The 25235-nt window shown below is 50.9% G+C and overlaps 1 protein-coding gene across 2 annotated transcripts; it reads right to left on the bottom strand.

Moving 5' to 3' along the window:
* Nucleotides 1–38: 38 nt before the first annotated feature.
* On the bottom strand, nt 39–21917 carry LOC309651006 (CMRF35-like molecule 8). 2 transcript variants are annotated; one of them, XM_082443215.1, is made up of 8 exons: nt 20029–21917; nt 16802–17025; nt 11470–11799; nt 10651–10792; nt 8464–8558; nt 4718–4755; nt 4164–4271; nt 39–3295 (listed from the first exon to the last, which is right to left on the bottom strand). In XM_082443215.1, exons 1-8 carry the CDS (start codon nt 20040–20042, stop codon nt 3161–3163), a joined length of 1086 nt encoding a protein of 361 aa, XP_082299341.1. In that variant the 5' UTR covers nt 20043–21917; the 3' UTR covers nt 39–3160. The 2 variants fall into 2 exon arrangements, with proteins under 2 accessions (XP_082299341.1, XP_082299340.1); XM_082443214.1 differs by lacking the exon at nt 39–3295 and having other exon boundaries at nt 3421–4271.
* Nucleotides 21918–25235: the final 3318 nt, after the last annotated feature.

The following is a 25235-nucleotide window of genomic DNA, read 5'->3' as shown; positions in this document are numbered from 1 at the left end:
TTGCTAGTATGAGATTAGTTTAAAAAAAAAAAAGAAAAAAAATGAAAAGAAAACTAAAGACCAATTTCTCTTATGAACACTGATGCAAAAATCCTCAACAAAATACTAACAAACAGAATTCAGCAAAATACTAAAAGAATTATACACCATGACCAAGTGAGATTTATTCCTGGAATGCAAGGATGATTCAACATAAAAATTAATCAATGTAGTACACTATATTAACACAGTGAAGGGAAAAGCCCATGTGATCATTTCAATTGATGCAGAAAAAGCATTTAGCAAAATTCAACATCCTTTTATGATAAAAACACTCAACAAACTAGGAATAGAAGGAAACTACTTCAACATTATAAAAGCCATATATAGAAAACCCGCAGTGGACATCATGCTCAACTGTGAAAGAATGACGGCTTTTCCTCTAAGATTAAGAAGAAGGTAAGGATGCCCACTTTGCTTCTTCTATTCAACGTGGTACTGGAAATCCCAGCCAGAGCAATTATGCAAGAAAAAGAAATAGAAGGCATCCAAATTGGGAAGAAAGAAGTAGAATTATCTGTTTGCAGATGATATGATCTTATATGTAGAAAACCCAAAAAGATTCCACCAAAAAAAACCCTGTTAGAATGAATAAATGAATTTGGCAAAGTAGCAGGGTACAAAATCAACACACAAAAATCAGTTGCATTTCTGTACATTAACAGTTAACAATCTGAAAAGGAAATTATGAAAACAATTCCATTGACAATAGCATCAAAAAGAACAAAATATTTAGGAATTAACTTAAGCAAGGAGGTGAAAGACTTGTACAATGAAAACTACAAAACATTGCTGAAAGAAATTAAAGAAGATGTAAATAAATGAAAACACATCCCATGTTCATGGATTGGAAGACTTAATGTTGTTAAGATAAAAATACTACCTAAAGTGATCTATAGATTCAATGCAATTCCTATCGAAATTCCAATGACATTTTTTGCAGAAATAGAAAACCCCATCCTAAAATTCATATGGAATCTCATGGGACCCCCAATAGCCAATACAATCTTGAAAAAGAAGAACAACACTAGAAGACTCACACTTCCTGGTTTCAAAACTTACTGTAAAGCCACAGTAATTAAAAGAGAGTGATCCTGGGGACTTCCCTGGTGGTGCAGTGGTTAAGAATCCGCCTGCCAATGCAGGGGACCGGGTTCGAGCCCTGGTCTGGGAAGATCCCACATGCCGTGGAGCAACTAAGCCCATGTGCCACAACTACTAAGCCTGCGCTCTAGAGCCCGAGAGCCACAGCTACTGAGCCCACGTGCCACAACTACTGAAGCCCGTGCACCTAGAGCCCGTGCTCCACTGCAATGGGAAGCCCACGCACCGCAACAAAGAGTAGCCCCCGCTCGCCACAACTAGAGAAAGCCTGTGCACAGCAACGAAGACCCAATTAAGCCAAAAATAAATAAATAAATAATTTAATTTAAAAAAAAAAAGAGAGAGTGATCCTGGCATAAAGTCAAACACATAGACCAATGGAATAAAATTGAGTCCAGAAATAAACCCTCACATATATAGTCAAATGATTTTTGACTTGGGGGTCAAGACCATTCAATGGAGAAAGGACAGTCTTTTCAACAAACGGTGTTGGAAAAACTGGATATCTACATGCAAAAGAATTAAGTTGGTCCCTTACGTAACAGCATATACAAAATTAACTCAAAATGGATCAAAGACCTCAATGTCAGACCTAAAGCCATTAAACTCTTAGGAGAAAATATGCGACAAAATCTTCACAACCTTGGATATGGCAATGATTTCTTGAATATGACCCAAAAAGCACAGGCAACAAAAGAAAAAATGGACAAATTGGACTTCATGAAAATTTTAAAGTTTTGTGCTCTAAAGACACTATCAACATAGTAAAAAGGCAACCCACAGAATGAGAGAAAATATTTGCAAATCGTATATCTGACAAGGATTAATATCCAGAATATATAGACAACTAAAACTCAACAACTACAAAAAAATCAATTTGAAAATGGGCAAAAGGCTTGAATAGACATTTCTTCAAAGAAGATATACAAATGGCCAATAAGCACATGAAAAGTGCTCAACATCATTAATCACTTGGGAAATGCAAATCAAAATTGCAATGAGATACCACCTCACATCCATTAGGATAGCTACTATTAAAAAAAACAAACAAACAAAAACCGGAAAAACAAAACCAAGTGTTGAAAAGGATGTGGAGAAATTGGAAACCCTTGTGCACTGTTGGTGAGAATATAAAATGGTACAGCTGCTGCAGATAACAGTATTGCAGTTCCTCAAAAATTAAAAATAGATTATCATATGATTTAGCAATTCCACTTCTGGGTATATACCCAAAAGAATTGAAAGCAGGGTCTCGAAGAGATACTCGTACACCATGTTCGTAACAGCATTTTTCACAAGAGCTAAAACGTAGAAGCAACCCAAGTATCTACTGACAGATGAATGGATAAGCATAATGTGATATATACATAAATGGAATATTATTCAGCCTTCAAAAGGAAGGATTTTTCTTTTAATTTTTTCTTCTCTCTTAAGATACTTTAAACTTTATTAATATCTCTTATATTAACAGTAAACCTAAGAGTCCAGAGAAACGTGCCGCTAGTTCTGGAGCCATGGGCAAGACTCTCTTCTCTCTGGGTCTTAGTTTCCTTGTCTGTAAGATGAGGGGGACCCAGCCTTCAGTGCCTTTGTATTCTTCTGTCTCTCCATCAGTTCTCCCCACTCCCCAGCAATCCCAGACATTTCCATGGGGCTGTGATTTACAAAGCTATTCGAAGGTACCACCCTACATGAGCCACATCTTTTCCTGGAATCACATGGGGCTGAGCTCCTGCCCTCCACACACAGGGCTGGGATGAAGCAGAGAAGACAGGAGAGATGCATCGAGAGCCAGTAGGATGGAAGGTTTCCCACATGTCCATCCAGAACCCCATTCCCGGTCGTCCTCAATGAAGCCAGCCTGGCTGATGGCACAAGAGGGACAGGCCTGGGGAGCCCAGCTGCCTTGTCGGTCACCATCAAGGGGAGCAGGTGGAGGCAGACGTGGGTGGGGGCTGAGCCCTGGGCCTCCTGTGACCCACAGAGCCCTCCGGTTGGCAAGGCTGGAGACACAAGCTTATGTCTTCTTAACCATGCTGTATACTGGCTCCTGCGTCTGGGGCTTCTGGGAGGGAATTCTGTCCGTCTTAGAATCCTGGCTTCGGGAATCAAATACCACGGAGGTGTAGTGAAGGTTTTCACTGGGGAGCCCCTGCAGAGACAGAGACCAGAGGCTCAGGAGAGGCAGGGGAAGCAGGAACCCCCCAGCTGAGGGTGGAGTCTGGGAGACACCAGACAGGGCCTTAGAGAGGTTCCACTGGGGGGCGGTGGCTCCACCCTTCCCCACTGTCCTGGCCTCTTTCTCTTGCAAGGCCTGGTCTCCAAGATCCTGTCCACCCTCCTGCTCCACCCGACCTGGTCAAGACACAGCACAAAGTCCCAGGCCTCAGAGCCGGGGGATTCCCTGGGGTCTACTTTGAGGTCATTAGTCACCAAGTTAGAAAAACAAGGATGTTGTTAGTCTCAGGGCCACGTGTCTGATGCTTAAATCTCCCCCTCATCTTCTCTAACAACTGATCCCTCAGCCTCTGTCTAAACTGTTCCACTAGTGGGTGGCTTACGACCCTGGGCCGGGTGGGGTTGGGAGGCAACCTCTTCCATTATTCTACTTTACAATGGCTGTGCCGAAGGGTTGACCCCATAGGGGGTCATTGATAAAAATCTGAAAAGCAGAGTTCATTCCAAAGAGATGATAGGACCAAAACAGTGAGAAGTCATAGTCTTTAACGTTGGGTGTACGGTACGTAGTCGGTGCCTAATAAATGCTGTACTTTATTGACTATTGATTATCACTGGCCATTTCAATAGCTCCCTCATCTCCCACCCCACCCCCCTCACCCCCAGCTACAAGGACAACAACCTTTGGCAAAATCTACACTTGCCCCGTTTTCTACGTGTCCTTGTCCTAGAGAAACACTGTGGATCCCCTCACTCGCCTCTCTGCCTGCTGCCACCCCACAAGGTGATGACTCTATCATAGCCCGGGGTCCCTGTGACGGGAGCTGGGCCCTTGCACTCACCAAGTTGCTGTATTCCACCTCCTCCTGGGTGGGTCTAACGGGCTGTTCCAGAAGGGGCCACATCTGCAGCTCTAGATTCTCATAGCAGGGTTCACTCTGTTCAGCAGCCTAGGGTGGGCATGAGGTGTGAGGGCTTGCTGGGTGTCCACAGAGCCCCTCCACGGTCCAGCCCAGAGGGCCCTCTGTCCCTCCTTCTCTGCAAGCATCTCCCCTTTCCCTCTCTGCTCTCAGTGTCCCAGCCTTCCCACTCGGCCTCCCCCTTCCCACACTCTGGTCCTCTCTGGGGAGCATTTGAGTGGTCAGATCAACAGCTGGGCTGGGAGGACCCTCCCTCACCCCACTTTCCCTGGAGTGGGAAGAGACTGGCTAGAGTTCATGATGACCCAGTGACCGGATCTCCCAGGCACTGTCCTTCCCGTTCGGGGTGAGCACCTCGCTCCATCCACGTGTGATCCACACAGACCTCCACTGGCTGATGGGACAGTGCAGGCCCCAAACATCCTCTGTGGTCCCCCCAGCTACCCAGACACACCTCCTGCAGTAGCCTTTCTTACCTGACTGGGGTTCTGGGGAGGCTCTGGATTCTCACCAGCTAAAGAGACAAGAGAAGAGAAAGGAGGTTGAATCCCAGAGCAGGTCAGGGATGGGGATCCCTATGGTCCAACCGGAGGAAAGCCTTTCCCCAGAGACTTCAGCCCTGGGGACCCATCGCTTCAGGCCGGTAGCATGGTAGGAACTCAAGGGTTTGTTGAATGGGTGAACTAGTGAATGAGGAAATGAATGAATAAACGAATGAGCAGGAAGGCTCCAGCTTGCGGAGAGGGGCCAAAGGTAGTTCTCCAAACAGTCACTCATAAAAGTGTTCCCCAGGGACTTCCCCTGCAGTCCAGTGGTTAGGACTCCATGCTTCCAATGCAGGGGGCATGGGTTCGATCCCTGGTCAGGGAACTAAGATCCCGCACGCTGCGTGGCATGGCCAAAAACAAAAAAAAAGTTCCCAGGTGGGAGAGACAAGAAAGGAAGGACACTCATTTAAAAGGAAGTGTCTGTATGATGAAAAAGTTCTAGAAGTCTCTTTTGCAACAATGTAAATGTACATGACTCTACTGAACTGTAAACTTAGAAATGGTTAAGATGGCAAATTTTATGGTAGGGGGCTTCCCTGGTGGCGCAGTGGTTAAGAATCCACCTGCCAATGCAGGGGACCGGGTTCGAGCCCTGGTCGGGGAAGATCCCACGTGCCGTGGAGCAACTAAGCCCGTGCGCCACAACTACTGAGCCTGCGAACTAGAGCCCGTGAGCCACAACTACTGAAGCCCGCATGCGTAGAGCCCATGCTCTGCAGCAAGAGAAGCCACCACAATGAGAAGCCTGCGCACCGCAACGAAGAGTAGCCCCCGCTCGCTGCAACTAGAGAAAGCCTGCACACGGTAACAAATACCCAACTCAGCCAAAAAAAAAAAAAAAAAAAAATTTTACGGTAGGTATTTTTTTTACCGCAATTAAAAAAAATGCAGATCTGCAGGCCCCACTGCTGATGTACTAAATTATCAACGTTGGGGATGAAGTCCAGCTATCTGTGTTTTAACAAGCCCTAAATTTTTTAAAATAAAATAATAAAACAAAAGGCAGTGTCCTTGCAGAGACCTAGAGCCGCATCAAACTATACAAAGTCACAAGGGTCATCTGCTCTGACCCCCTGGCCTGGGAGTCTGTCCCTCCCAGACACGAGGCCCTGTCAGCTCTGAGGGATCGCAGCTCAGGTCACAGAGCCGTTTGCTTCTGGCTCCTGCAGCGTGGCTCTGCAGGTGTCCTGCCTCCGAGCAAAACTCTGTGCACCCCTGGCCCTTTCAACCCGGGGCCCCAGGAGCCGATGGGGAACAGGTGATGCACACGCAACCAGAACGCCCTAGGTCTGGGTGCAGCGCCAGGCAACTCCAGAGCCCAGTCTACTAAATGCTGCGGGGAGACGCTGTCCAGCCTCAGGGAGGGGGCCCCAAAGTCAAAGGTGAGATACCCACCTTCAGCAGACACAAGGCCACGTACGACAGAAGTGTTTGCTAAGCCCCATCAGTTGACTCAGCGGAACATGCAACCAGGGGCTCTGAGATATGAACACATTTTGTTCCAAATGCCGCAGGTGAGTGCCCCATTACCCTCCGTCCCTTCAGCTGAGATGGGTGATTTGATGGGAAGGAGGAAGGGGGCTGGTGAGGAAGGGATGGGCGTCCATTCCTGGGGAGGGAAGTTGGCACTGAAAGAGTTGGGTGGCAGCCAGCTGGACGGGAAGCACCCTGAAGGCGGACCCAGTCTATCCTGGTCATGACAGTGTCCCCAAGAGCCCGGCACAGGCCCTGGTGCACAATAGGTGCTCAGGACAGCTTTGCTGAGTGAGTGAATGATTGAATGAATGAATGAACAAGAGTGGGCTGAGGCGAAGAACCATGAGTGGGTGGTAGGGCAGGCATCAGGCTGAGGCGGGAGGGGCAAGGACACCAGGTAGGCAACCCCGGGTGCAGCCAGGACACAGGAGCTGAGACGCAGAGCAGGGGAGGGCCAGTCAGCCTACTTGAACAGAAAACCTTCCTCCTGTTAAACAAAGATCACGTAACAAGGTGTCACCCACCCGCACAAGTCAACTCTGAGTCAGGGATTTTCAGAAGAACATTATTAGCAGGGAAAATCGTACAATATGTTAAGGTTTAAAAGTGGAATTACAGTATGATGCAAACATTTTAAGAAGTCAGATATGCAAGGGACTGCAAGGGCGTGACTCAAATGCCCGTGGTTGGTTTTCTCTAGGTGGTGCGAGCTTCCGTTTTTATTTATTATGGTGAGTTGATTTCCTTCTTGGTGCTTTGCTTACTCTTCCAATTTTCTACAGCGATCACACATCCCTTTTTTAAGCGGGTGGCGGGGGGGGGCAGTGCTTTTTAGGTGAAAGGGCACCGTGGAGATGGCCGGGACCCACAGATCTGAGGCAATCCAGTCTGGGAAAACCCCCATGTGGTAAGCAGTATGGGCTGAAGTTTAGGGGGAGGGTTCCCCAAAATGATATGGGAAACAGCAGATGGGGAAGAGGAAGTGGTTTTCTTTCCATCCACCAAGGACACATATGCTGAGGCTGATTTCTCTCCTAAAGGCCTGAGCTGTGCTGGGGGGAGAGGCTGAACCCCACGGGGAGGCTGGAGGTGAGAGAGTAATGCAGGGTCCCCTCCACCCGGCCCCCAGAAAGTACCAACTCCCAGTTAGCACTGCAGCTATGGAGCAGAGCAACCTTGAAAAGCTCAGCATTGGTAACTACGAATGAACATCCCCCCAGAACCCTGTGCACATGGAATCAAGAACCCTCAGCCCAGTAAGCAAACTTAAGGCTCACATTCCAGCTCAGGCAGAAACCTGCTCTCCTCCAGGTGACAGTTGGTCCTCCAGCCAGCAACAAGACCACAGCGTCACTGGTTCCTCTGTTCTTCTGTTTATTTAATTTGCTCAACTGTTTATTGAGCACCTACTTACTGAGCGCCGGACAGGATGCTGGGTGCACCTTACGTTCTCTCTTTTAATCTGAGCTCAGAAAAGAGCGACTGGACCACAAGATGCCTGGAGCTTCCTGGGGCGCCCGATGGGACGATATTAAATAATACATTCATTCAACAAGTACTGTACTTTCTTGAGCCAGGGTCCTTGATCTTAAGGAGTTGCACAGGCTGGTAGGCAGGCAGGCAGGGAAGCAGGTGTGACAATCTGGTGTGAAAAGGGCTATGATGGTGGAAGAACCGAGGTCCACCCAGAAAGGGCCCCTAAGCTGCTCTTTGGGGGCCAAGAAAAGGTCCCAGAGGAAAGGAAATCTGAGAGCAGTGCTTAGGGCCCAGCAGGAGTGAGCCACAGAGAGGCAGGGGGGCACCCCAGGTGCCCAGAGCAAACGCAGAAGAAGTTGGGAAACAGCTGCCTTCCAGAGTGTAAGGATGGGCAGATTGCAGAGGGCCTTCACTGTCCTGTGGGGACCTGGACTTTGGAGAGTGTGGGAGGTCACAGAAGGGTTTAGACAGAAGCACCAGCACCCACCCCAGGCCCCGCTGTGGGAAACGCCTCTTTTCGGGGAGCCATCTCCCACAGCCTGGATCCGCCACGCCAGGACACCGCCTCTGGGGTCTGCCCTCTAGGGTCACCCAGGATATGTGGTCTCAGGGGATGCATTCTTGAGGACCATTCTGGGCACCAGGACACAGAGCCTCGAAGACCAGAGGCTGTGGGCGGGGCCTGCCTACCCTGGGGCGGCAGGTGTAAGGAACTCACTCACCTTTGATCCGTCTCTGAACCATTCTCCAGGCCAGCAGTGAGATGCCCGCCAACAGAAGCAGCAGAAGTGCCAACAAGGCCAGCGGCACTTGGAGCCTGAGGGGAGAGAGGGTGAGGTGGGACATCATGTCTTCCCTCTCTTGTTCAATAGTTAGATAAGGTCCCATTGAAAAAATGTAGATGGTATAAAGTCTCCTTTCTACACATCCCCCATCTACCTAAATCCCCCCACAGACACACACACGGTGTACCTAAGAACCTTCCAGAGGCTCTTTATTCAGATACAAGAAAATACGAATGTATATTATTTTTATAGATGTCCTTTTTTCACACAAAAGAGGCAGAGTATAAACACTAGTTTTTTTACTTAACAATGCATCTTGGAGAGCTTTCCGTGTCAGTACGTAAAGAAGTCCTTCGGGGTGTGTTTTTTTGTTTGTTTGTTTTTTTTTTACAGCTGCATAGTATTCCATTGCATGGCCGGACCATAAATTATTTAACTCTTCCCTCTCTATGGGCATTTCTCCCAGTCGACTTCAATTACAAACATGGCTGCAAAAAATCACCTTGTAACTATACCACTTCGTATTTGGACGAGCAGCAGCTGAGCTCCTGGGAAGCTGACATAACCTGGGGTTTCTGGTCCCTCACTTGCTCGGGCCCCTTCTTTAATGCCTGGTTTGCATCTATCATGCTCTAGTCTTTTCTTAAAGATGCACTCCCCCGCCCCCTGTAAATTGCATAGGCTTCAGCCATACAAAACCCAGCTCTGTCCCCCAGGTGTGTATCTGCAGAGCCAGTTTCTGGAAGTGGCATATTTGGGGCCTGCATTTCACCTTGCTTGTTATTAGGATTGTCACTTGGGTTGTCAGGAAGCCAGTGGAGGGGCCTTGGGGGTGTCATGTAATAAAGAACCTGACTGGCCTTTGCCCCTGGCTCCTGGAAGGAAGACTCTAAATCCTTGGGATTTTCCTAGTAATAGGAGTACGTTTGTTATTCACGAGCCCCTTAGATCTGCCTGAGTTTTTGCTGAGAGATGGCATGACCCAGGATGGGAGCTGGTCGCCAGAAAGACTGACCACGTAATTAGAGATCTGGGGCTCTGAGCCAGCCTGACCTTCAGGGAAGTGAAGGGGGGCTGGGGAGTGAGGTCAGTCATGCAGACAATGACTCAATCAGTCATGCCTGCGTCATGAGACCCAAATAAAAACTGTGAACACTAAGGCTTGGAGGAACTTCCTGGCTGGTGAACACATCAATGTCCTGGGAGGGTGATGTCCCCTGACCCCACTGGGAAAGGGCACGGAAACTCTGCATTCAGGACCCTCCCAGACCTCGCCCTGAGTGTCTCTCTCCATTGGCTGGTCCTGACATTTATCCTTTATGATAAAACTGTAAGCACAGCACTTCCCATGGGAACCCCCAAATTGGCATCCAATTGATCAGAAATGTGATGACCTGGGGAATCCGCAAAGTGCTCTGGCATTTCTGAAGTCAGCCGTCTTATGGGACTGAGCCTTAGGAGTCTTATGGGACGCTGGGGTCTGTGCTAACTCCAGGTGGTCAGTGCCGGAATCAACTGGCAGGGCACCAGGTGGTGTCAGAATAGAGAGTCTGTGAACCCCAGAAATGGTTTCTGACAGTATGTATTTTCTGGGGAGAGAATCTATAAATGTTGTCAGATTCTCCTGGGGTTTTTGGCCTCCCCCCCCCAAAAAAAAGGATCGAGAATCACGAATTTAGAAGAAAGAATCTAAGACTTTGGAATCTCACAAACTTGGCTTGGGAGCCTAGCCTGCCTCAGTGGCTGCATGACCCAGCCAATCACTTAACCTCTCAGAGCCTTGGTTTACTGGTCTGTAAAATGAGGGTAATAACGGTAAAGGTCGTGAGTAACAAATGAGAACATTCATGTGAGGCATTTAGTATGTGCCTGGTAGGATATCGTCAGCTCTCATTAAATTTACTTTCCCTCCATCCAACCCCCAGCTTCTGCCCGGCCTGAGCCCTCTCTCAGAGCCCAGGGCAGGTTCACCCTGACCCCTACAACCCAAGCTAGGAGATACAGACCGGCTTCCAGCCTGGGTGCAAGGGAGCCAGAGGTCCCCAGCCAACAGGGATGGGGCTCCCGACCCCAAATGGACAAGAGGAAGCCCGCCTCCAAGACATGGGGACTCGGGCGCCTTACCCCCACCCCTGCATGGCTTCCTCCTCGTTGCTGGCGCTGTAGGTGGGACTCGCTATGGCCAGGGTGGTGAATGACATGGTTGAAATACTGATTGTGGTTGTCGAGGTCTCGGCCACAGTAGTAGGGCGGGTTGACACTGGTGCTGGTGCAGAAACACAAATCAGACCCAGGGAGCGCTCTCTGACTCTCCCACCACTCGCCAATACCTTTATTGTTTGATTTCACACAAAATGTTCACTCAGGAAGAGGGCAGGATGGAGGAGCCTGCAGCCAAAGTCTCCCCAGGACCCTCCCGGGGCCGAGCGAGCATTTCCAAACAGGACACAGGTCCCCAGCAGTCCCGATTCCATCCCGCTGATGAGGTCAGGGTCCTCTGGAGGGCCCACAGTCACTCCCACTCCCAGGCTCGTTCTCCCCCAACCCCAAGTCACAGCCACACGCTGCCTGCCAGAGACGGCTGTCTGGACTGTAGATCCTGTTAGCATTCCCACTGCACTCGGCACCCGGACACCCCCCACCGTCCCTCCTCTCCACTCAGCTCCCCACCTTCTATGGGGCTGCCCCCAGCACGTCCTCCTCTCTCCTTGGCACACTCACTCTCTCGGCCTCCCCTTCCCCTGACAGGCACCTTCCCATCGCTCAAGACTGAGGAGAGGTGCCAGCGCCCTGACTCTCTCTCTCTCTCTCACACACACACACACACACACACACACACACAGAGTTTGGTCTCTGATCAGATTTCTGCCTTGGCTATTCTGACCTGACACTCTTCAGGTAACCCTGTTGCTGGTACAGGGGGAAGGGGTGTGCACGGCTCACCTGGGAACACAGACACCACAACGTGGACGGTGGGGTCAAGTGAAAATGGTACCGTGATCCCACACTCGTACGTTCCTGCATTGTCCTCTCTGAGGCTCTCCAAGGTCACTGTGAAGGTGAGGTTTGCAGGATCGTCCCTGATGGACACGTGGCCCCTCATCACTTCTCCCTCTGACGCTTTGGTCTCCACAATCTTCCACGATAACAAACATGGGGCTTTGCACCAGTATTTGCTGTTGTCTCTGTATTTCTCCGCGTACCGACACTCCACGCTCAGGGATCCCCCCACGATGCCTGTCACTCTTCCGGGGCCACTCAGGGACAAACAGCCTGGAAAACACAACCGAGTCTGGCTGTTCATTAGGTGGGCTTGGGTCAGGGGCGCCCTGGGGGTCACCCCCCAGTGTTCCCCCATCTCATGCCAGCCACCTCCCATCAGCCAGAGAGTCCTTCCCCGTCCACGCTGTCACCCCTAAGATTTTTTTTTTTTAATAAATTTATTTATTTATTTATTTGGCTGTGTTGGGTCTTCGTTTCTGTGCGAGGGCTTTCTCTAGTTGCGGCAAGCGGGGGCCACTCTTGATCGCGGTGCGCGGGCCTCTCACTGTCGCGGCCTCTCTTGTTGCGGAGCACAGGCTCCAGACGCGCAGGCTCAGTAGCTGTGGCTCACGGGCCTAGTTGCTCTGCAGCATGTGGGATCGTCCCAGACCAGGGCTCGAACCCGTGTCCCCTGCATCGGCAGGTGGATTCTCAACCACTGCGCCACCAGGGAAGCCCACACCCCTAAGATTTTGATCACAGCAGCTCCTTCCTCCAGATCCCAACCTCCTTTCCTCTGCCCTTCCCACCCCTCACCAACCAGGGACCTCCCACTTCCGAACTTCTCCGGACAATAAGAACTCGCCTCCAAGCACCCGGCTCTTCCTGAGGGAGAGCATCTCACCCTGAGCCCTGAGCAGCTCAGTAACCTGAAGAACCACTCACAGCAATCTGTTCCCACCAAGGGAATATGCACCAAGGCCAAGAAAGGGCTGCCAAATATTTCACAAAAAAAGACTGGATACACTTGGTAAACTTTGTGGATTAAAAAAAAAAAATCCTTCACACACACAGAAAGTTTACTGATGACAACCTTCATTTCACCCTGGGTCTTACTTCAGTTTGCCCAGCTCCTGTAGACTTAATTTTCAAGGGAAGCTAGTGTTTGTTTTTTTTTGGAAGCTCATGTTTTGTTTCTAAGATTTTATGTCTGCCATTTTCCCAGAGAGTCCTCAGCTAAGGGGAGTTGGGGCACTAAGATGATGCATGTGACGGTAATGCTAGCCTCCAAGCCGAGGACACGTCCCCCTCCCTGATGCATTTGGGTACCACTCCTCACTACCCCTGTAATTCTGTGATCAGGCCTCCAGAGTGGTGGGGGAGGGGTGGCTTGCTCTCTTTTGCTAGAGTTAGAACTCTTTTATTTCACTTGCTTTTTCAGGTTCTTAAATCACTTGAAGACACTGGAATGTAAACCCCGGGGGCCTTCTTCTTATATCTTCAATGTCTACAAGTGCCCGACACATAGTAGGCCCTCAACAAACACTTGGGTGTGAGCACCTCTCCCACCCCACGCAGCTCTCAGTCCACCGGTGTCCAAAGCTGACTGTAAACTCCCATCCTCCCGCTCCCGGGGGCCCATCAGGACGTCCTCTCCTGGCCTGGGTGGCAGAGGCCCTTCAGAGAAGCCTTTCCTAGCCCCGTTACAGGTGTGACGTTTCCTGAGATGCTCTGTAGCCATTGCCACGGTGAAGTGGAAAGGGCAGAAGAAGAATCTGGGTTTTGTCGGTTCTATGACATATCTGCTGTGTGTTCTGGGGGCAAGTAACTTAACCTCTCTGAGCTTCAGATGCCTAATCTGCCATGTGGTGATGATTGGTAAGCCTCACATGACATTTGGGGGTGTTGAATGAGATAATGGGTGTAAAATGCCTGGCAAATAATATTAGGTTGAACCATACGAAATTGCTGGCATTCTACTATTTTTGACGAAGAAAAAAGACATTTCAGAAAATTCAATCTAATAAAAATAGATAACCCTCTGTCCAGCTGAATGAAGACATGAAAAGATAAAATAATCACAGAGACAGAGAAAATTAAAAGAATCAGAGACGGTCCTTTGCAGAAATTCTCTACAGATAAATGTGTAAATCTGGATGAATGTGTGATTTTCTAGAGAAACAAAAATCAGTAAAATTGACACATACCAAGTGCTTAATAGATAAATGTCTGTCCCAGCCCTTCCTTCATTTAAGATGCTGCTCCTGGTCCCCACATCAAGACTCGATTCCCTGCCTCTCCTTGACTGTGAATTGTCATCTTTCTCTGCCTGGCTCTCGGCTCCCCTCCCTGGTCTGGGTCACCCCATCACCCCCACCCACAGTACCCAACCATCTGTCTCCAGGGTCTACCTTCCCTTTGCTCTAGCTCTCCATCTCTCTTTGTTTCTCTCCCTGTGTCTCTGTCTCTCTGTCTGTCCTTCTCTCTCTCCATCTGTCTCTCTCACTCTGTCTCTCACTGTCTCTTTTTTTCTGTCTCTGTCTGTTCCTCTGTCTCTCTGTGGGTCTCTGTCTCTGTCTCTCATTATCTCTCTCTCCCTGTCTGTCTGTCCCTCTCTGTCTGTCTGTCTATCTGTCTGTCTCTATCTCTTCTAACAGGATGTTCCTTTTTGTCCTAACGTTTTACTTTAGAATCGCAAAGTCTCATCCCACTAAATCTCAGATAAACGAGTGAATCATCCAACGCAAGAAGTCGAGAGAGGAACACATGCATACACACGCAACCCAGGAGAAGAGAGTAAAGCCAGAGCAGAAGATAGTAAATTAGGAAAAGAAAAACCATGGAACTAGTACATACACTGAAAAGCTGATTTTTCTTTTGGGAGTAACAAACAACAAAATAGACATTCTTGTGCGAAGCCAGATCAAGAAAAAAAGGAGAAGACACACATACACAATTAAAAAGAAAATAGCCCGGGGTAATTTGCAAGTCTCTACAAAAACATTTGTAAACTTGGGCAAAACTGGTGATTTTTCTAGGAAAGTATAAATTACCAGTATTAGCCCAGAAAAGATTTTTTTAATGTAGACCAATACTGGTAAGTGTTATCAAGGGGTCCTTTCCCAATGATAACTATGTGAGATGATGTAATTATTTCACAGTGTATACGAGTATCAAAACATCACCGTAATTATACACCATAAATATACACAATCTTTATTTGTTAATTATACCTCAGTAAAGCTGCGGGGAAAGAAAAAAAGAGAAGTTCCTTTTTCTTTCCTTTCCAAAAAAAGAGGAGCAAAAGCCAGACAGTTTCACAAGTTAGTTCTCTCAAAACCTTCAAGGACCAAACAATCCCAATTTTATGTAAACATTTGCAGAGGATAAAGAAACAGGAAAACCTCCCTAATTCTTATCATGAAGTCAGTATAATACATCAAAACTAAAATCCAGCCAAATATCTTAATATAATTCGCCACTTGAATAGTTCAAAGGAGAAAATATTACAGGCATACTTAGGCAATACTGCAGGTTTGTTTCCAGACCACCGTAGTAAAGCGAATATCACAATAAAGCAAGTCACATGATGTTTTTGGTTTATAAAAGTTATGTTTACACTATACTATGGTCTATTAAGTGTGCAATAACATTATGTCTTAAAAAAAAACAATGTACATACCTTAATTAAGAAATACTTCGCTAAAAAATGCTACCCATTATCTGAGCCTTCAGTGACTTGTAATCTTTTTTGCTGGTGGAGGGTTTGAAATAATTGCAAGAATTACCAAAATGTGACAGAGACACGTAGTGGGCAAAAGCTGTTGGAAAAATGGAGCCAATAGACTTGCTCGATGCAGGTTGCCACAAACATTCAATTTGTAAAAATAAAACAAATACAAATAAACAAACCAAAACAAACAAAAAGACCCCTGCAGTATCAATGAAGCTCAATAAAGCAAAGCACAATAAAATGAGGTGTGGCCTGTAATCATCTCTCTAGATAATGAAAAAGCGTCCGACACCTGAGGCTGCTGTCTTTAAAAACACAAGGGGATGCCTTCTTTACACTTAACGGAAACTCTGGACACCTGCCCAGTCAGGGACAAGGCAGGCATGACCGCTGCCGCCTCTGTCCTGGACATCATTCTGGCCAAACCAGCCCGTGATCAATGAGAGAGGAAACCAGAGAAACAGCGAACCCTCCATGCAGGCAGATCCCATGAACACCCTAGAGGGTCAGTAGAAGAATGAGTGGTGGGGCTTCCCTGGTGGGGAAGTTAAGACTCCCCACTCCCAATGCAGGGGGCCCAGGTTTGATCCCTGGTCAGGGAACTAGATCCCACATGTATGCCGCAACTAAGAGTTTGCATGCCGCAACTGAGAAGCTGCTGAGCCGCAACTAAGGAGCCGGTGAGCTGCAACGAAGGAGCCCACCAGCCGCAACTAAGACCCAGCACAACCAAATAAAGAAATATTTTTTAAAAATGAGTGGTGAGAGGCTGACCAATTTCAAAATTAATACACAAAAACTCACAGCTTTCCTATTGACAACTAGTTGGCAAATAGAATTGAAGAAAACATGCAATTTATAAGCAAAACAACCTCCAAATTAAAAATGCTAGGAATAAACCTAGCAAGACTGCAGGAGCAATCTGAGGAGAGCCCTGAGAGCTCCTGGAGGCTTAGGATAGAAATAAGTGCAAGGACGCCCTCTTCTCCCCGGAGCAAGCCTCCCCCTTCTGTCCCACAGCTGCTCTGCCCCACTCTCCCCATGGGATGGGAGTCCCATCTCCCTTCCTTGGAGACCACTGGCCCCCTAGTTCTCAGGCCTCTGCCCCTCAAGCCGCCCTGGACAGTCATTCACCTCCATGACCCTGAGACCAAGGCCTGCCCCTGCCCGGTCCCCAAGGTTCCTCCACCCCCTGGGACCCGTGAACCACAGGGAGCGTCCTGACAATAAACATGTCCCCGGGTGCGCTTGGTGGTCACCCTGCCACTCACTCTGGTGTGCCTGCCTCTCGCCCTCCTTCTTCCTGTAATAATTCATCCCCAAACCTCCTGCAAAGCCCCTCCTCCGGGCCCACATCTTTGCCCCACTGTGGCTCATCTAAGGCCAGATGGATGCAGAAGGGGAGACAGACCCTCAGCCCTACCCTTCCGAGGATGTGTGCCTTATGCGGTGGACAGAGGGTGTCCCATTCTGAGTCTCCTGACACCTCCCCTGCAGCTCTCCCCTTCGCACCTTCCCTCCTCCCCCGGCCTGCCCCCCCCCCCCCCCGCAGCCCCTCACCTGGGATCCAGAGAAGCAGCAGAGCTGGGGGCAGCCACGTGGCCTGGTACCACCAGGCCATCTCTCCAGCACAGATGTCGCCTGCAACAGCGCCAGGCCACAGCTGGTCCCAAGGCTTCAGTCCCCCCTCGAGGAGGAGTGTCAGGCCTCCAGCCTCCCACTTCTGCTTTTCCTCATGCTTCGCTGCTTCCTCGTTCAGCTTCTTTTCGGTTCTGTTTCTGGAGCTGCTGAAAAGATGGAGGTCTTCGTTGAGGGAGCAAGGCCACCGCTGGGGCCTGAGACGCCCCGGCCGTGTCGCAGGTTCTGTACGTATTTCCAGTAAGGAGACCCTCCCCAGTCCCACAGCTCACCTCCCCTTCCCTCCCACCCCCCAAACCGCAGTGTCAAGGTCCCTCCTGGTCCAGCCAGTAACTCCCTCGGTTTCCCCGTAGTCGAGGTGGTCAGGGTGAGCGCCCTGGGGGAGGAGCGAAGGCCCCGGACAGCATCCACAGAGCGACTGCCCTGGGGACCAGCCCTTCCAGGAGCAGCCCCGGCTCAACGCCTGGACCTGCAAGGTGGCACAATGACCCCAGAGTCCCTGAATGATTGCTCGTCTTGGACACATGTCCTCCACTTGGCCTGAAGGTCCTCGGTCTGTGACCTTCCTTCCCATGCAGCTCCCACTGGACCCAGCTCAGGGCTGAGTACAGAGCAGGTCTCAGCAAGCCTGCAGGGACTCCTCCTTCGGGGAGCTCAGACTCTAAATACACACACACACATATTCCTTGTGACAAGTGCCCCCAGCTCGCCCAGAATGGCCACACAAGCACAGGAAACTAGTCCTAACGTGTGATGTGTCACCTGAGAGCTTGCAGATAGTAACTCCGAATGCCACCATCTGGAGTCCCCAGAATGCCCTTCCCTTCCTGCTCTGGCTCTAAAGTTTCCAGAAATGTATATCTTTCAGTTCAGCCACCAAAAGTCATTGCCAAGGTCTTGAACGTCAAGGTTAAGAGGCAGATGCACCGGACTGAGAAGAAGCAGGAAGCTAGGTTGTGGCTTGTCCACGTACCACTGGCGTGACCTTGACCAAAACCCGTGACTCCTGTAAAATGTCAATAATAATAGCTAGGGGCTTCCCTGGTGGCACAGTGGTTAAGAATCCGCCTGCCAATGCAGGGACTGGGTGCGAGCCCTGGTCCGGGAAGATCCCACATGCCTCGGAGCGACTAAGCCCGTGTGCCACAACTACTGAAGCCCTTGCACCACAACTACTGAAGCCCGCGCGCCTAGAGCCCATGCTCCGCGACAAGAGAAGCCACCGCAATGAGAAGCCAGTGCACCACAATGAAGAGTAGCCCCCGCTCGCTGCAGCTAGAGAAAGCCCGCGCGCAGCAACGAAGACCCAGTGCAGCCAAAAATAAATAAATGAAATAAATAAATTTATTTTAAAAAATAATAATAATAGCTAATTTGAGGGAGTAAATAGTATCATAATTATAAAAATACCTGAATATGAGGTAATGGTATCCTCAAGCCAGTTTCTTTTCCCGAGGGAATAAGTCTGTCCTCTAATGAAAGGCGATAGGAAAATAGGATTTGTTAGGGAGACATATGCTTTACAAACAGTCTACGGGATGCACTTGTCTTTAGAAAGAAAAGGTAGAGAAACACTTGAACTACGGCAAAGAGGAAAGGGCCAGAGGAATTGACCCCCGCTGCACCCTCCTGCTCGCCCTAAGCAAGAAATAGAATGATGCAAAATTACCGCATGACGTCAGAAAATAAAGGAAGTGGCACTTGCCCCACTGCTCCCTAGTGACCATCAGTGCACACGAGGTAGGGGAAGATGAAACCTGCCAGCTGCAGGCCTGAACCCTCCTTCTCGGGGCGGTGGCGGGGGGCGGGGGGGTCCTGCAACCATAGAGCCTCTGACCAAGTTTGGGATCCTGTTCCCAGTGCGGACGCACATGCTCAGAGACCAGCGGGCGAGGGTGACGTGGTGACGGGTGGGGGCTCCCTGGGCAGACTGGCGGCAGCAGCATTGAGCCCCGAGAACGGTAGGGAGGGGCCAGAAAAGATTGAAGGGTGGGACCGCTCAGCGGAACTTCCCTCTGCCCAGCAGCACAATCTAAGAGCCGCCACCCCAGGAAGGTCAGCAGCTCCCCGTCAGCTCTGCCTCTGCCTCCTCCTGAGCTTGAAGGAAAGCCAAGGGGGCCTCAGGGAGGGAGTGTCTCACCCACAGTGTCTTACCCACTGCAGTGGGTCGACTGTGGCCAAGAGGCTGGGCTGAGAAGCAGAAAGAAGCGGGTGCCTGTGGCTGGTGGGGAGAAGGGGAGCTTGACAGCTGGGTGAGTTGGCGATGGCCGGGAGGGGGCTGCCTGACACCCGCTGAGCACCTACTACTCTCCAAGTGCTTGCGTGGTGGTGGAATGCACCTGCTCGGAGTTTCATCACTGCAAGATCCATAGGGCAAAGGGATGGACTCCAGAGGAGAAGCAGTCAGGGGCAGAGCAGCGGGGAGGGACGGTGGAGCATCTACTTTCCCTCCCGCCAGAGCCTGGGTGAGACCAGCATCCGCGGCCTGACCCCGAAGCTCCCGTCTGGCCTGCCCTGCCTCTCCGTGGGACTCCCCGGGACCGCCCACACCTCATCCTCCTGCCCTTCTCTAGGGAAGCTACCCCAGCCTGGCCTGACCCTCTGGGGGCCCAGGTGGCTTGAGCAGCCCATGTTCCGGGCCATCCCACAGTCCCAGGGCTACCGTCCACCGCCAATGTGACGGCCGTACCACGCTGTTCTGCTTGGGTCTGGACGTGCAGTGGTTGAGACCGAGAGGAAGAGGAAGCTGTGGGTGGGCAGAGGGCTGGCAGTGCCAGCCAGGAGCCTGGGAGCCCTCACCGTCCCTTGGAGAGATCCTCCAGGTTTCCTGCCCCAGCTCCACGCAGGCCCTGTCCTTCCTCTCAGGCACCTGGACCTGGAGAGAATCTCTCCACCCTCAGGGAGGAGCCGGGATCGAGAGCCGGTGCCCCGGGGGCCTGCAGAGCTCACCGGGCACCGTGGTTGGGGGGGGGGGGCGGGGGCTCGGGAGGGGAGCGTCCCCCTGGGGCCGCTCCTGGCTCCACTGCAGAGAGATGGTCGTGAGCTCCTCAGGGTCAGTCACGGGGATGGGGCACCCACAGTGGCAGGGGCGTGGACGGCTCCTCAAGGTCATTCCTCCGTCCTCAGCCTCCTCCGTGCCCGCCACTCACTCTTTCACAGCCATCCTCAGCCATCTTCTCAGAAGACCCCCTCCTTCTTCCGGCCTCTCTGAGCCCCCTCCTTCACCTCCGTGCCCTGCAATGCCTCTTTCTGTATTTGATCACCTATGCCCAGGTGTCACTGCGTGCCCTCCTTTTCATGGAAAGACTGTAAGACCTCACGAAAGCGGGGACCACACGGGGCCCCCATCGCCCCAGGCTCACATGCCCACCGCACTTCCTGTGGAAGCGAAACCGGACTGGAGATCAATCCAGAGAAGCCCGGGGCACCGAGGTCTCTCTCTCGTCCTCTTGCCAAACTCCACCCCCAGGGAGAAGAAAGGGATAGAACTTAAAATGGTGCGAGCGTGTTAAATCCATCCAACCGAGCATGTAAGACGTGCACTTCACCTAAGTTACACCTCAAACTAGGTTCAAGCAGAGGCCAGTGGTCTGCACACCCGGAAGGGAAAGCACCGGCAGCACCATGGACAAAGAGACCCCTCCCAGCTGCCCAGGGATGCACAGAGGGACAGGGGTCTAAGGGGGCAGCCTTCTCCAAGCGCTGGCTTCCAGCGTCTCTGCTGAATCACAGGTAATAATCTGAGATCTCTCCAGGGAGCGTGACTGAAAGTGTGGGGTGGGTGAGGGGAGCTGGCCTCCGGGGGACCCCTGACTGTGACAATGGGGACAGGACAGTGGGGAGGGTCCAGCCTTTGTGTCCCGGCCCTGAGCTGCACTCCGGCTTTTTGGGTATCCTTGTTCAGTCAGTTTCCCCTTCTGTGAAATGGGAACACTACTCCTCGCCCTGCCCCTTTCAAGGGAGGCTTAAAATGTGATCAGAGACGTGAATGGGCTGGTCCATCATTTACTCTCCTGTTTCCTCAACACACATCATGCACATGTGCTCACTTCTACTCCTCACAGCCCAGAAAGATGAGATAACTTACTCGTAAGAACCCACGTCTGTCCATAGTAATCCCCAAACTTCCATCCACCAGACCATGACCCATGACTCAAAGGGTGGTGACTGCACAGGGCAGGGAAAGAATGGCTTCGAGAAGGCAGTAGAAGCTGCCCAAACTGCTGACCCAGGAGCACAATGGGGAACAGGATGATGAGGCCACGGGAACCAAACTGATGAACTTGCCAGGGAGTCCCCATCCCCCACCCCCGGCCTCCCCATCACCACCACCACCTTCTGCTTCCTCCTCCTTCCCAAGGGCCGCCCCAGGCAAAGACAAAACTGTCCCTGGCGGCTCTTGCCCCTGTGCTGAGGAAGAGTAGGGGTGGGATGAAACAGCAAGTGGTCCATTAAAAATCTTCTAATATTTGACTTTGAGGGGCACACTTGGCCTTGAGCTTGAATGTGTGAGTTTCACACTGAAGATGACCCCAGCTCCCAAGGCCTCAGGAAGGTCAGAAGCTTCTTCCCCACCCCCAGCACGCCTGTAACCATCCTGACCCCACTGCTCATCTGTCTCACACCACAGCGACCTTCTCGCAGACATTTCCAGAAGCTGGTAGAAATGTGTGTGTTGTGTGTGTTTCAAAGGACCACTGCAGGCAAGCCAAGCATTAACAGCACTTCATTATAGGGGAGCACTGACTAGAGAAAAGCCTGTCTCTCCATTCGTGTTCCAAGGCAGCAGGTTGAGTATTATACACGCTGCCTGTTAGGAAAGAGAGAGCCGGAAGTGCTGATTCACCTTGCCCTGGGTCCTGTGTATTCCCTTCATCTTTCTGTTTTCCTGTGCTGCCCTGAGACCCGAGAGGTCTAGCCCACTTCTGTTTTCTGAGCCTCTTAGTACTTTACACAAAGAAGAGATTCCAAAAAAGGATTAATGAAAATTACAGCACTGAACAAATCAAGGCTTTTGATATGCAACACACACACACACACACACCGAGCAAGAAATTGGACTATTCTTTAGACAGCTGCAAGATTTATAATAATATTAATTCATGGTGTGGGCTGGTAACGGGACCCCGGTGTCAAGTTATGGGAAAGGTACCGTCTCTCCTTCCCAGAAGGGGAAGTCCCATAAATTCTGGGCCTTTAAGGAGAAATTCACTGAAAATAATGTCAATATTAAGTTTGAGGAAATGTTCTGAAATTGGGTTCTGGTAATGGTTGTATAACTCTGTAAATGGACTAGAAATTATTGAATTATACATTTAAAAGGAGTAAACTTTATGGAAAGTAAGTTATACCTAAATTTTTAAAAAGCAAAGTTGAAGCCCGTTGTGAAGATGAACCAGAAGACCCTCTCTCTACCCCACCCCGACCCCATCCATCGTCTTGACCCCGGCCTGCCTTTCTCCTTGGGTTTCTTCCCCCCCTCATCTGCCCCTCCTCCACTTCCTGTTCAAATGCTTCTACATCAAAGAGCTGACTGCCTCCTTCCTGCAAAACTGAAAGGAAACAGGAGAGGCTGTCAAGATGCCAGAAATAAAGTCATCAAAAAACTTTCAGCAGAGGGTATGGGTGTCTGTACCTCGCTCTCCCTGGGGAGCCAGGAATTAAGTGCAGGGGTGTGGTTCCTGTTTGTCAGCAGAGCTGCAGGCAAGATCTACGTACTGCCTTGGCCTGGCCTCGACCCTCCCTCCGTGCGCTCAAACCAGGCCTATCCGCTCCATCACACTCTGAATTCCAGTGCCTTCTGTGCTTCAACTCTTGTCTGCCCACCTGGCTCCATCTCTGCTTGTCTGTCCCATCTCTGGTTGGCCCCAAGGGGACACACGAGGGCCCCCGGAGACTCAGGGTGACGGGGAGGGGAGTGAGCAGGGGCTGGACAGTGGAACTGGGGTGGACCAGATGACCAAACCTAGCCTTGGAACAGGCAGGTTATGGGGCGGTGCTGGGAGGTCCAACAGGCCTGGTCCTGATTCCCAAAGTGGCCGGAACCAGGGAATACCAGTCAGGCAGCCAAGAAGCAGTCCAACAGGGACTAGAGAAGTTGCTTTCCTTAGAATCTCGGCAAAGACGCAACTGGCCAGCCATGAGCAGCCCCTGTCGCCATCTGTCGGTGATTGCAAGAACTGCCAGCTTTCTGCTGCAGGTATCTTTGTTCCCGTCTCTGCAAGTCAGGAAGTAGAGAGGCTTCTGTCCGGGTATCCAGGTGTGTGGCACTGATCCTTCCAGATCCCCCAGCCAGTAGACCAGGAACAAGAGGAAGGCTCCAGTCCCTTAGAAAGAAGATGTAGGGGCTTCAGAGAGGCAGGCTGGCCCTCCGTGGTGGAGAAGGAGGGGATGAAAGGAGAAGGGGTGGAAGGGATGGAGAAGGAAACGGGGCGGTGCCCAGCTCGCAGACCAGGAGGGATGGCAGATGCCAGAGCTCAGGCTCTGGGGTCTCTCGGGCTCCTGGTTCGCAGCCAGTGAGACCAGGACGGGCTCAGATGCCCAACTAGACCACCAGCTCTCAGGCCAGCCTGGGACGGTCCAGCTGCCCCATTAATGTGGTCACGCTGTTGCTCCAATTCCTGCCTCCTTTGGACTGTTCTAGAAGAAGGGTGGGGCTGAGGCTGCAGGTGTGGGGGAGGAGCAGCCTCACCTCTGGTTGGGAAGCAGAGACAGGGAAGTGGGTCTCACACACCCCTGCCCTCCCCTGCTGGTAATGTTCTCCACTGTAAAGATCTGGGTTCAAGGCTGCACCACCCCAAGACTCCCTGCTGACAGGAAGCCCTTTCTGAGTATGTATTTTGGCCACAGGGAGCCAAGGATGAAACCTTAAACGCTGCTGAGGTTTCCAGCTCTAGAGAACTGAGCTCTAGAGGCTCAGCTCTTGTCACGGGCAGAGTGCATGTTTGTATGTACGTGGGGGAGAGGGTAGGAGAAATAGCACGGCACTGCGGAGGCCTGGTGAAGTGACGCAGAAAGAGGCATAATCCTGGTACGGCTTCCCAATCCTGTTCACCACATTGCTTACACAGAAGCTGGCAGGGGTCTTAACCCTGGATGCATATTAGACTCTCTCGGGGAGCTTTTTTTAAAAATTTCTTTATTTTTATAATGTTCTATGTCAATTATACCTCAAGCCTTTTTTTTTTTTTAATTAACCGATTTATTTATTTTTGGCTGCGTTGTGTCTTCACTGCTGCGTGCGGGCTTTCTCTAGTTGCGGCGAGCGGGGGCTACTCTTCGTTGCGGTGCATGGGCTTCTCATCGCGGTGGCTTCTCTTGCTGCAGAGCACGGGCTCTAGGTGTGCAGGCTTCGGTAGTTGTGTCATGAGAGCTCAGTAGTTGTGGCGCATGGGCTTACTTGCTCCACAGCATGTGGGATCTTCCCGGACCAGGGCTCGAACCCATGTCCCCTGCATTGGCAGGCGGATTGTTAACCACTGCACCACCAGGGAAGTCCCTTGGGGAGCTTTTTAAAAACAGCTGTGGCCTAAGCCACTTCCTCCATCTCCCTCCCCCTTTTCCCTACCCAACTGCACCTCAAGATTCACACTCAGCTGGTCTGGGTGGAGCCCTGGCATGGCATCATGCTCTGAGGAAGAGGGAGGAGGGAGGATGCTGCAGGGGGAGAAAAGAGGTTTCAGACAGACCCTGGACACATCCAGGAGCAGGTGGAGGGAGCACAGAAGTCTGCCGGGGAACTCAATTCAGGGAGCCACTCTCTAACCCCTAGACCACCAAAACTCTCCCGAGAAGGAGAGGGCTCAAACAGGGGGACTTGACGTGACTGGGGGATTTGGTGTCCCATCCCCAGTCCTTCCACAGGGTCAGATCCATAAAGGTGGCTCTGAAAATGAATGGATGGATGGATGGATGGGTGGACGGATAGATGGGTGGATGGATGGATGGATGGATGGATGGATAGATGGATGGATGGATAGATGGATGGATGGATGGATGGATGGATAGATGGATGGATGGATGGATGGATGGATGGATGGATGGATGGATAGATGGATGGATGGATGGATGGATGGATGGATGGATAGATGGATGGATGGATGGATGGATAGATGGATGCTGAGAATGATTAAGAGTGTAGACTCTGGGTCTCACTGTCTGGCCAGCCCTGCCTATCCTAGGAGAGCCACATCTTTCAAAGGCCCAGCCCACCCCTTCCCCTCAGACTTTTTCCAGGGACCCCTACCCCAGCCCCACGTGACATCACACTTGGATGGGCTGCCCTGAACCCGAGGGCCAAGACATGTCTCTCCAGGTTGACTGTTCCAGCCAAGATCCAAGATCCTGCCATACTCTC

The sequence above is a fragment of the Balaenoptera physalus genome (assembly GCF_965194825.1).
Source record: "Balaenoptera physalus genome assembly, chromosome: 20".
Taxonomy (NCBI): Eukaryota; Metazoa; Chordata; class Mammalia; order Artiodactyla; family Balaenopteridae; genus Balaenoptera; species Balaenoptera physalus.
The sequence above is the reverse complement of the archived record's forward strand: the minus strand, read 5'-3'. Positions and strand labels throughout refer to the sequence as shown.